Source organism: Convolutriloba macropyga, chromosome 14, assembly GCF_964194025.1.
Source record: "Convolutriloba macropyga chromosome 14, txConMacr16.3, whole genome shotgun sequence".
NCBI lineage: Eukaryota > Metazoa > Xenacoelomorpha > Acoela > Convolutidae > Convolutriloba > Convolutriloba macropyga.
Genome location: NC_134481.1, coordinates 42,149,409 through 42,166,796, shown reverse-complemented (window position 1 = coordinate 42,166,796; position 17,388 = coordinate 42,149,409). Strand labels below are relative to the sequence as shown.

Here is a 17,388-nt window from a genome sequence, read left to right as displayed (position 1 = left end):
TGTGTTAGGTCTAGATAATTTGTTTGTAAAAAGATCAAATAAATGCTGTTATTTGATAATCCTAGAGTAAAGTTAGCAAAACGGCAAAATTTTAATTCCAGACCGTTCTCAATAGAAGCGAAAGTAGGACTAGTTTCCTTTTGTAGTTTAAAGGGATTGTGTTAGTTGTTTTGGGCGTGAACTTCCGGCAAATTTAGTCTAAGTGAACTAAAGAAGCTTATTTCGGGCAAATTTTTATGAAAAAGGGTGAATTTTGAAATATGTACCCCAAATATTAGCCAAAAAAATTAAATCAAAACAGTCAACAAGACTTTTTGTCTTTAAAAATAAATTCAAAAGTGTTATTGTTAACAATTTTTACAGATTTTAGCAAAATTGACAAAATTTTAGGCAAAAATTCCGGAAAATTTGAATAAAAATAACGCAAATCGGTCTAATATTCATAAAAATTGAAACCATGATAACCAAAAGACTCGGAGAAAACCAATCGGCAAACCTCCGCTATACTGAGAAGTAAAGCCAACAACATTGTTGTTATAGATATTAACAAATTTTAGCAAAATTGATGAAAATTTGGTCAAAAATCCGGAAAATGTGAATAAAAACAACGGATTTACGTCTACTTTTCACAAAACTTGAAGTCTGGATAACTCTCTAAAAAAAAGAAATTCAGAAAAATCTTTTAAATTCCATATTCTACGCTGGACGGGCTTTTTAATGATACCACTCATAACTCTGTACGATGAAGATATCGATCGGTGAAAATTGACTGAACAAAAAAAACCCAGTTGAGTATATAGTTCCTCCCCCCTCAAGAGGGGTCGGAAGAATACTAAAAACAACAATTAGATCAACATAAATTGTCAATTTCTTCACAAACAAATTTAGCATTTGACATTATCTTTTTGTTCAACTTAGTTGTATTACTCATTTTTTCATATCGATCTAGAATAAGCTGTTTTGTCATGACCTTCAAATTGAAAAGAATTTCACTTTCATTTCTTTTTCTGACGTCTTCCAAAAAGTTTGACAACTTTTCTTGTTTTGATGATAAAAACTTCCTCAGAAAAGCTTTGACAAACATAGTAGATAGTTTATTCGTATTTATAGCAGGTAGCAACGATAAATTTGGGGGAATTAATTTTTCGAGCAGTAATTTCGAAACCAATTCTGCAAAAATTGCAACTTCAGTTTTACTTGTCATCATTTTCAGGTCTTTCAATCGGTCGGAAATCGCGAATTTTAACACGACTTGATTTTGTTTCTCGTAATTTGCAAACGATTTCAGCAGATGAAAATAGAAAGGGTTGAATTTCTCTTCCAGCATTAAACATTTGATAATGATATGAGGTATTTCTCGCGCATGTTTCTTCAAATTCATGCGCAAAATTTTATCAGAAGCCTCCGCGTAATCACAACTCGTCATTATGGCACAGAAAACGCTTTCTCTAAATTGGGTATTCATTCCGCACTTATGGGCAAGTTGAATAATTTCATCATTTTCACTGGTAGACAAATGATTTTGGAGTTTTGAGCTTTCATCGCTGGCAGAAACTACCGTTTGTTCATTGGTTCCCAAATTCCACCATCGGCCGTTTAAACCAGATTTAGTTATAACCTCTAACGAGACGTTTATAACTCCTCCCCCGTCTGATGTGGTTCTGGAAACCAAACTTGCAACAACATCTTGAATGTTAACTAAGGCGTCTAAATCGATTACCAATTCCAACTTTCTTCGGTTATTATTCTTCAAGGCTGTGACTAAGTCCAAAAAATGTTCCAATTTCGGACAATCGGTATCAATCAACGTTTTCAAATGCTCATTGCCGGTTTTCAAAATAGCCAAAATAATATCTTTCAGATCATTAGGACAATTTTTCCTCAAACTCAAACCGGCATTTAAAACAATAGCTAGCAAACACTCAATCGATGGTTGCGTTAAGCTGGTCAAAAAACGCTTAACAATATCGAATATCAAATTGTTCGAAAGAGTACCAAAATTGTAAAGATAACACAGACATTTGACGCAATTAACAGCCGTTTTGTCAGCTATTAACTCATTTGAATCGGTTGAATTCTGATTTGATTCCCAAAATTGCACAATTTTCCACACAACCGAATGCGTAAACTGCGCCGCGATATCCGTCTGAGTGTTTTTATGAACTATCGAAATCAGAGCAACTTTCTCGAAAATTAACCGATCGGCGACTGGAAACGGCTGACAACATAAGCTTATAACTGCTTTGCTAACTGCAACGTTCGTTTCACTAGTTCCGAAATTCGAGTAAACAAGCTCTAATTGTTTACTTATGGAGTTCAAATTGCTTTCGCTAACTCTGTTAAGCAATCCGACACATTGTTTGTAAATACGGGCGAAATTTTCGCTCATTATCAATGAATCGAAATCAGATTCAGTATTACTAGCTGTTTCAAGCTTTCTTCGTTTTTGGGGAGGTACGTAGAATTTCGAAGCACCAGCGTAGGGGTCAAATTTTTCAGTCACAATTTCAACTGCTGTTTGTGATAAAGCATTTTCAGGTTTCGTTTTCATTTTGTCCTTTGTGTCTAATTTTCTAACCGCAACTTTGCTACTTGGTTCTGAAGTGTCAGATTTTGCTTCTGTCAAGTCACTGGAATCTGAAACTTCGACTTCCGATTCCCGGACATCACTCTTATCTTGACATCTTCTACCCTTTATTTTGTCTTTCTTAATATTCTTCTGTTTACCAGAAGGTATTTTTTCTTCCGATTTAGAAGTTTCTTCTTTTTCTGGGTTGTCAGAATCACAAATGTCACTATCGATTTCATCGGAATCATCGGCATTATTTACGTTGAACATCGGCAACCCATCATTACCCCCAAGTGAGTTTCCAGGAAGATCAACATCGTTGAAATCAACTATTCCTTCGTTGTCAAATTTGAGCTCACAGAGCTCCAGCAACGTTCCCAAGTCCCCATCTTCGTAAAACGATCTGGGAACTTTTCCCGGCTTGATTTTGAGCTTCTTCGACAGACGTTTCAGCTCTGCATCATCGGCCAGCTTCCCGTCATCCACTAACTCCGAGAGTTGCGACGAGACTTTTCTCTTAGAATTTTCATCATCTGGCTTCACTTTCTTCGTTGCTTTCTTTATGGGCTTATTCTTAGATTTAATAGTCTTTTCAACGTTTTCCTGCACTTTGCCACATTTTAATTCATGAAAACTTCGTTTTCTGTTTTTCGCTTCCTCGCGTTTCAACTTTCTGGCGGTTTTTCTATCGACCGTTTTCTGTTTAGATTGATCAGAGTCCGCTTTCGTGAACGACTTTGAACCGCTGCTATGCTGTAGCAACTTGGTAATGTCTGTTTTAGCTTTTAGAAAGTTTCGTTCTTCTCGTTTCTTTTTGGGTTTCATGGCTCTGAAAAAAATCCACAGTCCACAAATCAGCACAAAGCCATGTTCACCATAAAAACAAATTTACAACAATAAAAACAGATCATTTCTAGATGAAATTTGCAATAAAATTAGGATCTATTCTGTTCCCCCCCCCCCCAGCTTATATCTTTCATGCCCACAGGCGCACGTAACATTTTTTACGTGGTAACGTGCTATATAACAACACAAAAGTTGTAATTGGGGATCATAAAAACACTGGGGCCCAAAACACAATAGATCATCCAATTCATTGAAATATGGGTTCGGAGAATGACAAATTTTAAAACAAAACATTTTTTAACAAACACTGATTAAAAGCACTATCGGAAACCTGACACAGCTGAAACACTCCTTTTAAAGGCACATTGTTGTCATGCCCCTCATACATTCGTGGCATGCTTAAACATATTTGTACAATCCATGCGCGTGCATTTACCCCATTGTTAAGTAAATTTGACTCATTCACACGGCCATAAACATCCGGGACTATAATGATAAAATTGTACAATGTTCTCACTTTATCTCGTGCAAATATTTAACATCGAATGTTGCCCTCTAATCTAATTGCTACTCTCAGAAGAGAAAGAGTGATAGCTAAAGCTCAGTTGGCTTGCGAATAAAATATTTGCCGCAAAAAACTTGATAGACTCAAAATTGCCAAAGGACTCTTTTCAGCATCCAGACTCAAAAAGTTTAAAGCAAAAGCCAGAGAAACCCAAAATAAATAGCACCTTAAAAATTGCCCTAGTAGATAGCTAAGATATAGTAGGATGTCACATGGTTATAGCTAGGCCGCCGCTGACATGGTGACAGGAGTGTTTTTTGGCAAGTTTGAGTCAAAAGATTTTTCTCTTAAAATAAAAAATTCAAATGGAAGTGGTAATTAAATCTTAAAATCGGCAGCGTCTCTTGCCATAAACGATGGCACAGTTGCAACCTTTCGTCAATCTGGCACCCTTTTCGGGATCACAGAAAGATAATTTTACTCAATTTGAACGACAACTTCGAAGTTGCATTGGGTTGGCAGCAATTGACGAGGATACACACCCTCGCACACCCATGGCTGAAAAGCCTATTCCGGCCTGATCTTCTCGTTTGTGCGAAGCGTCCTTCGAAATCCAATGGCGTCCACATTCTCGTTGCCAACTGCTGTAAAAACCAAACAGCACAACATGCACTCACAATTCATGTAGTGAACAACAACTACGACCTTATTACCACAAGTACACATGCTTCAAGATTCTTACTTGCATCTCGGCGCTGCTGAACTCCGTCAGAGGCTCCCCGCGAAGAATGCCAACACTCACAATCTGGCCCTCAATTTCCTCACGGGTCACCTCTGAAACAGACGACACACTTCCAGCTGACACACAGTTCCATAGCTCTCTCGCCCAGTCAACATTTCCCTGGTGTTTCTCGATGGATGCTGATTCGCACACAGAACTCACAGCCTGTGCCTCGTCAGAATCACAGTTCATTGCGAATATATCAAGATCAGACAATGAAAACTGAAAATTGAAAACTTGACATTAATTTTTTCTGAAGAAGTGGGAGTGTCATGCCTCTCATACATTCGTGCCATGCTTAAATATTTTTGTACAATCCATGCCCGTGCATTTACCTCATTGTTAAGTAAATTTAACTCATTCACAAGGCCATAAACATCCGGGACTATAATGATAAAATTGCACAATGTTCTCACTTTATCTCGTGCAAATATTTAACATCAAATGTTGCGCTCTAATCTAATTGCTACTCTCAGAAGAGAAAGAGTGATAGCTACAGCTCAGTTGGCTTGTGAATAAAATATTCGCCGCACAAAACTTGTAATTCTCGAGGTAGACTCAAACTTGCCAAAGGACTCTTTTCAGCATCCAGACTCAAAAAGTTTAAAGCAAAAGCCTGAGAAACCGAAAATAGTTAGCACCTTCAAAAATGCCCTAGTAGATAGATAAGATATAGTAGGATGTCACATGGGTATAGCTAGGCCGCCAATGACAATTGGAAAGTAACTTTCGCAAGTTTTTTCGGAAATTGTTATCAAGTCATTGAAAGCTAGAAAACCAACCGGTTTTAATTACATTATTTACTCAGTGAATATTTACACAAATGAACATACCCGGCAGATTGCCAGAAAATAGCCGCCGTTGATTCCAATAAGCATGATTGGGATTGAAAGAATAGAAGAAATTGAAAAAAAAAAGATTTTTGTACAAAAACATTTTTTAAGTCCGATTTATTTTGATGGCATTTCGTAGTTGAACATAACGTACTTCTGTTTCTAAGAGAGAGGCTACAGGGGCTACTATCAATACCAATAAGCATTAGAGATGGTAACTAAGACTTATAGGAACGACGTTCAAATAGCGGGCATCTAAAATTGGGCTCTATGGGTTTATCCCGTTTCTATTTCTGACTTCAATTTTTTATACCGACTCTGTTCATTTTGAAATTCTTTGCTTAGCAACTGATGTTCAAATTCACTTTTAGCAGAATGAGAGAAGAGAGAAACTAGCCTAGAGAAGTCAAAAAGATTTCACGCAAAATGTCGAAAAAGCGGCAAAATGGTAAAGCGAAAAAAAGTTTGACGAAGTAAAAAAAAAATACGAGCGCAATAATAGCCGGCTGAGAAGATGAGGGTGGCTATTAATAAAACAAGGATATCGGCGACAAGCAACGAACCTGTTCAATCCTGCGGCAACTCAGAGAAAAATTTGAGCTGACAACAGATCTCGTGCCAAATAATAGTGGGCGAAAGAGATACACAAAAAAGAGACAAATTTTTGAAAAACAATTGTTCACGCTTTTTCATTTTTGTCTTGTAACCTTGAAATATTTAATGCATAACACCACCAGCCGCTCAAAATATTGCACCCTTTTCCATATTCACTTTTTGAAGGGCGGTGAAATGAAGTGGAGTGAAGCTATTAATGGCCACACGATGGCATTTTTGTTCTGACCTCTTATACTAAAAGAAACAGCTAGGCTAGCATTTTTGTGCTATCATTTTGACACTAAAAATCAATGGAGAAAGACATGAGTGGTATCATTCGAAAGCCCTGGCAAAATAAGATAAACCGGGTCGACTAAGAATGGTTAATTTGTAAGAACTTGCAAGATCTTACAAGGCAATGCATCGCCTTGCAAGTTTTTCTTTCAAACACTTCCAAGTTCTTACAACTTAACCATTCGACTTACAAGTTCTTATAAACAAGCAATCGACTTACAAGGCTCTTGAAAGTTAACCATTCGCTTAACATGGTTCTTACAAGTTAAAAATTCCACTTAATTACAACAAGTGGTTTTTTATTCATCAAATTTCGCGATCGCTTCCTAAAATGTTCAAAATAAAATAAGCTAAAAACCATTACAGCACAGTAATAACTCAAAGGGCTTACGTTCGCTTACACTATCGTAGCTTAACTATACTTTTCATTTCCAACGAAAAAAAGGTTAATAGTCTCTAATCTTTTCTTTTTTAATAATCACTAAGAAGCTTATACAAAATTACCAGTAAATTATCTTCCGCATTTTCAATCATTCACAAAATCACGAAAACAAAACGCGTAAAAACGAGGCGCAGCTTGCTTACAATTATTGAATTCAAATTTCTAAAAAATGAAATTGATATCTTAAATGCTTAAAACCAATAGCCTCTCAACATTGCAACATGACACTCTAGGACTGCAAAATTAAATTTTACGTCCCAGAACCGACCGTTTGCTTTAGAATATCTTCATTTTTGTGCTCTATTTGCTAGAAACAGCTTTCGATTGAGAGGGGTCGGAATATTAATGCAAAAACGCATATAAACGATGCTCTTTGATTGATACAATTAAATATAAAAAAGGCAACAGACGTTTTTGAGCACAAAAACTGGAGTGTCATCAATACCGTTTACAAGAAAACTACAAACGTTCTCGTAAACGGTACCAAAGATTAGTTAAGCCCAATTTGAAAAATGGAACGAGCTAATCAGTACTTACCAAAATTTGTTATAAAACCTTGAAATCGAAGAATTGTAAAACTATCAATCCCGAAACCACAATGAAAAGCTTTTTCTGGCCGAGATTCAGACTACTAAAAAGCAATAAAAACTGCCGTCGCTCTAAAATCTCCAATAACTATCAGAGCGTGTAAAAACAATTTCATAGCCGTAACATTTTTTTTCACTGTTCTCTGAAAAAACTCATTAATTGTACCTACGTGACCTGATGCACTCACTGATTAAAAATCTTTATCAACTTCTGCAAACTAAAAACAATCAAAATGACAAGTTCTCATTTTTCTCACTCGTATTTCAAGCAAAATAATCCTCCTTCTTATCCTATCCACTTAAAAATGAAAGCTATTACTCTCAACATTTTAAAATGGGTTATCAAGATTTCCAGGTTTAAAAAAATGCAAAGTAAAAAAATTCAACCCGGAAAGTTTTGATCGCAATTCTGATCCAATTACTGCAACGATGAAAAAAATGTTAACCTTTTCTTCAAGTGGTGAGAGATTCTAATAATGTTTGCAATTAACAAAATATCAAAATGTAATTCATCTCTTCGGCTGAAATTCTCAAAAAGACAGTTCAATTTATTGCAAAGAAACAAGCGGATCCATTCAGCATTTTTTGAAGACTTAAACAGCACGTACAATATCACTTGCTGTTACAAACCAAAAGTTCAATCATTTTCATGAAAAATTTAATCCTACCTGTTTGTTCCTTTATCATGATTTTAAGAACTTCCATTTATAGTTTCCATTTCAATTTGCTGTACAATATCTTTCCGGATGAGTGGAGGAAAAAGGGACGAAGAAGGAGTGGTATGAGGGGGCCAAGCCAAAGCCACAAAAACACCTTCACAATCATCAGCTTCGTTGATTTGTGCAGTTAGAGACTAGTGAAGCTTTAAGAGAGCTGCTCAGTCCTCTTGGTTTTACCTCTTGGTTTTACCTCTTGGTTTTACCTGCTTATCCTCTTTTGGAGAAGGAAAAGTCAGACGAAGTACCAATCAAGCGAAAAATTGCATCACAAAGAGCACAGAACTAGTATAATTGCCAGAACCTTGCTTGAGAGCAATTAATACCTCAGGACAAAATTCGTTAATCATTTTTCAATTCTAAAAATTTTATCCAAAATATTTTAACCTAATAATTTTGGAAAAACTTTGTTTGCAGCTTGTTAACTCGAGAAATTGACTGGATTGGGAGTACGTCTCCTGTGAGTAGTCCTGACGCATTATGCTCAGAGATGTTAAGTTTCGTTTAAAAAATCGTTTTCATATTAGACACGCCGAAAAGAGGGGAGCTAGGCAATATATGTATGACCTTCCAGTTTGATTGCACACATCCAAAAAGAAGGGAGCTTGAAACTAGTGTCTAGTCAATGAAGTGAAATGTCAATGTTGATTGATATTATTGCCGAACTACGCTCAAAATAACAAAGACATTTTTAATTCGAGTTTTTAATTATGTTAATTAAAAGTAGCCATATGGGTTGAATACCAGCAGTAAGAGTCAAAAATACGCTTTAGGAAAATCATTTTCCTAAAGAACTGTAACAAAAAAAGAATATTTTACGAATATCCATTCTGATAAAAAAAACAAAAATGGTCACAAATCTGCAGGTAAAGAATAAAAACATTCAGAGCCTCAAACATCAATAGGTAAATCTTCTAAATATCTTTCAGCATAGCACAAGACAGTAGAACAAAGCTGGCATGTAATAGATCGATGTTAAAAAGCTAGATCGATGTTAAACTACATCTGAAAAGATTCAATTCTAGCAGCACAAAAAAAAAACAATTTTTTTCTGTAGCACTTCACTCTTTTGTTTCTTACAATCAAATAGTGCGAGGCAATTTAGAATTGCAGATAAAACCGAAAAATCTGTTTTACTTTTTTTTCAAAGTTGACAGCTAATACTCGGATTTCAAGCGTACCAGCGTCTAGTAATTGTCAGAAGAAAAATTAACAAAACATTATTTAAGCTATTTTCTTCGCAATGCCTTATAACAATTTCTGTATATATTGCGAAGAAAATCAGAAAATCAGAACTTTTGCTAATTTTTGTAGCAATTACTAAACGCTGCAAGCATTGAAATCAAACTATTGGCTGCTAACTCTGAAAAAAAATCGAGACACTTCGGTTTCATCTGCAATTTTAAAGTGCTACGCAGTATTTATTTGTACGAAACAAAAAAGTGAATAGTGAATTGCTTGAGAAAATGGTTTTAATAATTTTCGTTTTCTAGAACTGACAGCTTTCAGATGCAGAAGCAACAAGTTTTCAAAATCAAAGATCTATTACAAACCAGCCTTCTTCTAATGTTTTGTGCGATAAGGAAAAAGATTTAGAAGTTTTAATTTTCGCCATTTAAGCCTGAATTTTTCTGCCCCTTAAATGCAAATTTAAAAGTTTTTTTAATCAGAGTTCATCTCTGTTAAAAAGTATAATAAACAGACCAAACAAACTACGACAAAATTTCCGAGGAAGTACGGAAAGCTGAGGCCACTTTCATTCAACAGCGCAGTCAATAACACTGCCAATGGTATCATCAACTTGCAATAAGTTTTAACATTACGGCTTTTCAAAAAGAAAACTTATAGCTTACCTTCTGTTCATTTCGGAGAAAACTGTGAACCGCATTCAAAAATTTCGATTAAAGGTGTCCAAGTGTGTTATTATCAAGTGAATTATACATACCTGTATTAGTTTTATTGGATGACAAAAAAATGCACATTAAGACACTAAGACTGCAGAGTACTTTTTGCCCAATACATTTAAACCAAACGAGAGAACTTGAAAACGTGGTTAATAAGCAACTCCGATTACATAACACTTCATTACTAGCAAACGCTACCAAGAGCCTCATTTTAAACGCTTTTTTTAGCAACAGTTTCGAAAAAGTAACTGAAAATGCTGGAATAATGCATAACTAAATCACCATAAAATTCAATTCCAAAATGAAATCATTAAGGAGGATGACAAACAAAGGCACAAAAGAAACACGTTATCTTTTAAATGTCCTTAGATATCCTTTTTGTTAGACTACAATTCCTACTTTTTTCGTCGATTTTCAGCGATAACGAGATGAGAGATATAAAAAACTCAGAGAGACAAAATAGGGCTCCTCAAATAATGTACTTATTAGCCTCTCGAACAAAAATGGAAAAAAAATTACTGTACAAATATATTAGGCTAAATCTGGGATATTCTAATGAAAAATAAACCCTTGATCAGTCAGAAAAGAATTCACAGCTAAAACTTTCCAAAAACAAAACTCCTGATGACTAGATGACTACTCCCTATTGACATAACATTTAAAATTCCTTCATTATCTTGTTTTTGAAAGTTAGCTTCAGTCCAAACTTAGCCAAAGCCCATATTTCAAATAAACCCAAGACTTCAAAGACAAAGGTGAAGTTCGTCTAACACACATACCGACCTTTTAATTTTAGACATCTAATAATATATGACATCTTTATAACTAAACGCTTACTGAGGTTACGTTGTACCTATAATTACCTACTATTCTCAGGCATGGTTACCAAACAAGTTGCAAATGAAGGAAATTGAATAGCTTCAAAAATGCCACATGGATTTTAAATGAAAAACGGAAGTAAAAACAGCGACTTATGACTTTAAAATTACCCCCTCTCGGCCTGTATTGCAATTCATGACTAACTGTAATTATTACTTTGAAGGAAGATAAATATGACGTCAAACTGTCAAACTTTGAATGTATTCAAAAAAGTACGACCCGCAAAAATAGCAGAAAAGAACTACACATAAGCAAAAATCGACTACTAAGAACTGATTTAGAAGTTTTAATTTTTGCCATTTAAGCCCAAATGTTTTTGCCCCTTACATGCAAATTTACAAGGATTTTAATCAGAGTGCATCTCTAAAATAGTGTAATAAACAGACCAAATAAACTACGACAAAATTTCCAAGAAATTACGAAAAACTGAGATCACTTTTTCATTTAACAGCGCAGTCATCAACAACACTACCAATGGTATCATTAACTTGCAATAAGTTTTAACACTACGGCATTTAAAGGTTTTTCAAAAAAAATTTGCTTACCTTCTGTTCATTTCGGAGAAATATGTGAACCGCATTCAATAATTTCGATTAAATGTGTCCAAGTGTGTTATTTCCAAGTGAATTATACATACCTGTATTAGTTTTATTGGATGACAAAAAAATGCACATTAAGACACTAAGACTGCAGAGTACTTTTTGCCCAATACATTTAAACCAAACGAGAGAACTTGAAAACGTGGTTAATAAGCAACTCCGATTACATAACACTTCATTACTAGCAAACGCTACCAAGAGCCTCATTTTAAACGCTTTTTTTAGCAACAGTTTCGAAAAAGTAACTGAAAATGCTGGAATAATGCATAACTAAATCACCATAAAATTCAATTCCAAAATGAAATCATTAAGGAGGATGACAAACAAAGGCACAAAAGAAACACGTTATCTTTTAAATGTCCTTAGATATCCTTTTTGTTAGACTACAATTCCTACTTTTTTCGTCGATTTTCAGCGTTAACGAGATGAGAGATATAAAAAACTCAGAGAGACAAAATAGGGCTCCTCAAATAATGTACTTGTTAGCCTCTTGAACAAAAATGGAAAAAAAATTACTGTACAAATATATTAGGCTAAATCTGGGATATTCTAATGAAAAACAAACCTTTGATCAGTCAGAAAAGAATTCACAGCTAAAACTTTCCAATAACAAAACTCCTGATGACTACTCCCTATTGACGTAACAATTAAAATTCCTTCATTATCTTGTTTTTGAAAGTTAGCTTCAGTCTAAATTTAGCCAAAGGCCATATTTCAAATAAACACAAGATTTCAAAGACAAAGTTGAAGTTCTTCTAACATACATACCGACCTTTTAATTTTAGACATCTATTAATGCATGACCTCTTCATAACGGAACGCTTATTGAGGTTATGTTGTACCTATAATTACCTACTGCTCTCAGGCATCGTTACCAAACAAGTCGCAAATAAAGGAAAATGAATAGCTTCAAAAAATGCCAAATTGATTTTAAATGAAAAACGGAAGTATAAACAGCGACTTATCACTTTAAAATTACCCCCCCCCCCTCGGTCTGTATTGCCATGCATGACTTACTGTAATTATTGCTTTGAAGGAAGATAAATATGACGTCGAACTGTCAGACCTTGAATGTATTTAAGAAAGTACGGCCCGCCAATATAGCAGAGGAGAACTACACATAAGCAAAAGTCGACTACTAAGAACTGACGAAATTTTTTTCCACCGAACAAAAATTTTGTACAACCTAATGCTTATAATGTTTTCAAAATATGGTGAAAACCTTATGTAAAAATACAGTGTCTAAAATATTTTGGCATTATTTTTGAAATCGCTACACAGAATAAAACAAATGAACGTGGCGCATTATATGAAAATGTGGAAACTGCAACAGCAATCAGAAACATGCAAACCTGAACAACTGAATGGGTGCTAAAACCAGAAGAACGACCTTCAAATCTTATATGTACTACTACTAAACGATTCGTATAAAAGAAGAGATCAGTTTGAAGGTACCTTCTCTTGCGCTGTGGGATGTAATCTGAAAATCGCGAGTCGGTTATCGCGGAGAAGCGCGCCCTGTGACCCACCAGTCGCAAATTCTTTTCGCTTTGTATTCCAATTCGGCTTATTGCCATAGTATGTTGTGTTTTATTCTATTTAGTTTATCATAGTATGTGCATACGTGGAAAGTTATTAGTCGTCTCTGATTGGTTAAAAATCGCTCACTTAAATTCTATTCAAGAATATCCCCCCTGCAAGGGGGCGATTGTTGAAAAGATGTTCATAACTTGATATAAAAACAATGGTTAAACAATTAAATTGCAATTAGATTAATCTAATCAAATAAGGAATAAGTGCAAAGTATCAATTTATATAATTTTGAGTTTAAATAATATCTTGTTAACAAAAATGATTTTTCCATTGTAGCACGTGCTTGCATGGAACCACATCGATCCTTAAAAGAAATAAAAGATCCAATAAATAATTCAGCTAAACTTAGTTTCTACTTTCCCATTACAGCTCATCAGATAACATCTCAAAATTAATAGGTTCGTTATTTTAACTTTTTCATTCTTTTCTATAGCATTAACTTCAGATCTGAGCCATAATGGTGAACAAACTAATTATCAGTAAGGTGGTGTAGTATTTGAGGGTTCGAGGGCCACGTCGCAACGTTGGCAATTGCACCCGAACATTTATTCACCTCACTTGGAATCGTATACATTAATTGGAACACGTAAAACACCAACATCCCAATCAAAACAAATGCTAAAATGTACTCCAACATAAATGGCAGGCTTATAAAGCAAACGTCCACGTACAACAACGCGCAGAGCAGCCCGAGCATAATCACTGCCCAAATTTGATACTTGTTCAGGTCGTTGATGCCTTGTCGGAAGATTTCAGTCACTTCGACGCCCAATTTTTCAATCTGTTCAATCGTTACTTCCGGTTTCTTCGAATCTTCTTCAGTACATTCAAAAATAACCTGGACCGGTTCGTGGTCAGAGAACGGAATGTTTGAGTTTTGTTTAATTTCATGGCCCCAAGGTCTAATTCGACACTCTTTTGGTTTCAACTTTCCCGAAAACCAAACTTGATCGATTCGCTGTCCATTTACAAATGTATAATCTTTTCGATGTCGCTTGGTAAATATATTGTCGGGTCTGTCACTAGTTGTAGCTATGACGTCATTTTCATTGCCATGAACTGCGATCCAGCTGTCGTTCAGACCACTTAGAGCGTTTAGAAGCTGGCATCCCAGGCCATTCGGGCGGCAGTTGAAATCGCCCAGAAGGACAGTTCCGCTCGAAGATTTTGAGTCGCTGAAAGTGTTCACAGCCATTGCTAGCTCGCAAAACTGCGCGGTTCGATGAACTAAATACTCTTTTTTCAAGTGTTCGAAGCTGTACTCAGCGTGCGTGTGCGTTATTAAGAACACATACTGGCGGTTCCAATCCTCAATATGGATCCGGCAGTAACCCAACGCTTTTCCAGCGTACCAGTCACAATGTGTGATCATATTCGGTCGCCCGTTGAGTAGGTAGGGCAGAGTCATAGCGTGGGTAATCGGGTGTTTCGAGAACACGCATAGACCCGACCCTATCATTCCGCTATGAAAGTAGTGACTATATGGCAACGCATCGCTGCACTTCTCAATAATTTGATTATACTGCTCCTGAGACCAAATCTCTTGCAAACCGACAACGTCGTAGTCGTTTTCGTTCAATTGTTGACAAATAGCTTCGAAGCGCTCTTTTATGTTTTTGGAGACGTGAGGTATGCCCCAACAGTTGAGGGTTAACACCTTCAAGGATTGCCCAGGCATCAATCACATCTGAAATTTCAACGAAAGCCGGTGACCTCCTTTAGAAATTTCAGCCTTTAGATATCTTTTTACTCTCCGAGAGCATTGACCAGCAAGTTCCCAAGCGATTTTCAGAACTTGATTAATCAATCACTTCCCATCGTAACAAAAAGAACCTTCAATTACTGAGCACATAGTATTTTCATCACTCAGGAATCAGTCCCAAGAACCTGATGCAAACTATGCCGAAAAAAAATCAAGTTCAAACAGAAACAGATCAAGTTTTTTTAAACTTTCGACCAATTTTTGATGATGCACTATGATAAGCACGTTACAAAAATAACTTCTCTGCCAAGGATTAGTAAAGTTGATTTTGCTTGATGTTGTTGCAACTTTATCAAAGTACTGAACCGAAGTTCTGCTCTGAAGTTCAGATCCAGGAGTGTTAACTCTCCAGACGTTTGGCTTCAAAATAGTCTTATGCAAAAAAAGCGCAAGAGACCTGTTAGGAGGCAAAAGCGCAAAAAAGACCAGGTGCGGATTTGGCGACTGAAAAATTTAATTTAACAAAAAAAGTTTTGTTCAGATTTGTAATGTGATTCAACTGAAAAATGGGTTAGTTTAAAATTGCAAAAAATGAAGAATTTTGCACGAACTATTGGATTAAAACAAAAATCACCAACGCAATTAACTATTCTTTCGTTGAAACAGCCCCAGCGATAGGTGGACAAAATGGCAAAATAGTACCAAACCGACAGTCCTGATTTTTCATTCAATTATAAAACATGACCGACTAACGTCTCGAAAGACTGGTGGGAGCTCCAATCTATTGAATCCTGTTGCAGTTAGGTATAGAGTAACTAAATCTAAATTCACTAATGGGGGGGCAAATTCGGGTCACCTTTCATTTGACTTTGAGAGTAACTAAATTGGCTAACGGGGACTCCAAATAACGTCATTAGAGATCATATGTCACTATAACCACTGATAAAATTGAAAGTGAAAAAATTAAACCAATTTCGTGACACTTCATTTGACTTTTAGCAGTGAACCGCGTTCAGCTGCTGACAATTCAAGAATGTAAAAGTCACACGAAAACTCGAAGCGATCAAGCAAAAATTTTGCATAAAAACAGCCGGTAGAATACCGGAAACGACTCGAGGAGTGGTGCAATAACTTCTAACCAAACCTTAATTAAGATAAGATATTAATAGCCTAATGAAACTATAGACAAAGTTTCAAAAAAATGAGGGAGAGGCAGGTGGGGGGTTGAGATGGGGTGGTGGGGGTCGGCAAGTGGGGGGGGGGGGGGTAGGTGGTGGATGGGGGGTATGTTGGAGGCGGGTGTCTGTAGTTTGAAGAGGGAAAAGGGGCTGTTATGGGATGGAAACCTCTCAAAATGCCCTTAAAACCTTGCGTACTAAGAGCCGTTCCTTAATATTATATATTAGTTACCAAATTACTTTGTCCAATGTCCAAGCACAGTTTTTTTTGAAAACACATTTTAAAACAGAAGTCAATGTTCGAAAATAAAAGTCAAAAGTTCAAGTCATGAAGAAATGTGCGTCAGCTAAAAAAATCATAGCAAGATAAGTCCCGAAATACAATGCAAAGAAATGAATATATAGCCTAGAAATACTCTATCTGACCAGCAGATCAATTGAACGATGCGAGCCAAAACAGTCTCAAAGTTGAGAAATCAAAATAAATAAACTAAGCAAAAATATAATTATTGCTAAAACTCTGGAAGCTTTTACCCTGAAGGACAATTTTGATCTACTTAAGTATTCTCATTAACTACGCGCAAGACTTGAAAGGGGGTTTATTGGCCACCAAAGGCAGAAAAACTCGGAAAAATGACAAATGAAAAATTTACTGAAAGTTCCTAAATTTTGCACTATTTATATCCTAAAAGCAATTTTTCGTCTTCCAAAACTGTCGTAATTCATCTGAAAGACCTAAAACTTTCATTGGCACTTAAAGAGCAGATAATTCAAAAAATGACAAAACTTTTCAAAAAAATTGAAAACAATAGCATATTTTATTGAAATGTTAAATTTCGTGATATCAATATATTCAGAACCATTGCACTGTGTCCAAAAATAATCCGGTGGCCCCATTTCAAGCCTAAAAAACGTTTTGCTGGCCCATTAAGATTGATAAACACGGAACATAAAAATAATTTTTACAAAATTTGAAAAAAATAAAATTATATAAAAAAATTGCAAGAAATTGTAATATTAAAGGTTGCAAGCCACTCCTTTGTCCCTGGTAGCTATCCAGTAACCTATTATCGAACCCTAGAAGAAGGTTCCTGGCATCTATGGCTAAAAACTCAAAAAATGACAAACAATTCCAAAAAACCCTGCTCCACTGAAAAATTGCTTAAATTGGTGATATTAAAAAGTTGAAAACAATTCAATTACCAAAACTATGCAGTACCCCATTATTAAACCCTAGAGGCGGTTCCCTGGGCACTGGGGAAAATTGCAAAAATTATTATCATTTTGCGTATTCATGTTTGCAGTACCAAAACATATAGTTTATAAAAAGGTGATAAAAAGTAATTACATCTTACAAAAGATCTCT

General features: G+C 35.7%; 2 protein-coding genes across 2 annotated transcripts; both read right to left on the bottom strand.

The window, feature by feature from the left end:
- Positions 1-839: 839 nt before the first annotated feature.
- LOC142353018 (nucleolar MIF4G domain-containing protein 1-like) lies at positions 840-3,404 on the bottom strand. The gene has a single exon (XM_075405206.1). The coding sequence runs from the start codon at positions 3,392-3,394 to the stop codon at positions 851-853; it is 2,544 nt and encodes an 847-aa protein (XP_075261321.1). The 5' UTR covers positions 3,395-3,404; the 3' UTR covers positions 840-850.
- A 9,887-nt stretch (positions 3,405-13,291) lies between these two features.
- Positions 13,292-14,825, bottom strand: LOC142353613 (putative neutral sphingomyelinase). The gene has a single exon (XM_075405899.1). It carries the CDS (start codon positions 14,818-14,820, stop codon positions 13,612-13,614), a length of 1,209 nt encoding a protein of 402 aa, XP_075262014.1. The 5' UTR covers positions 14,821-14,825; the 3' UTR covers positions 13,292-13,611.
- Between the last annotated feature and the right edge of the window lie 2,563 nt (positions 14,826-17,388).

Coding starts and splice junctions, on each gene's coding strand:
- LOC142353018 (XM_075405206.1), bottom strand. CDS start 3,394: ATGAAACCCAAAAAGAAACGAGAAGAACGAAACTTTCTAAAAGCTAAA.
- LOC142353613 (XM_075405899.1), bottom strand. CDS start 14,820: ATGCCTGGGCAATCCTTGAAGGTGTTAACCCTCAACTGTTGGGGCATA.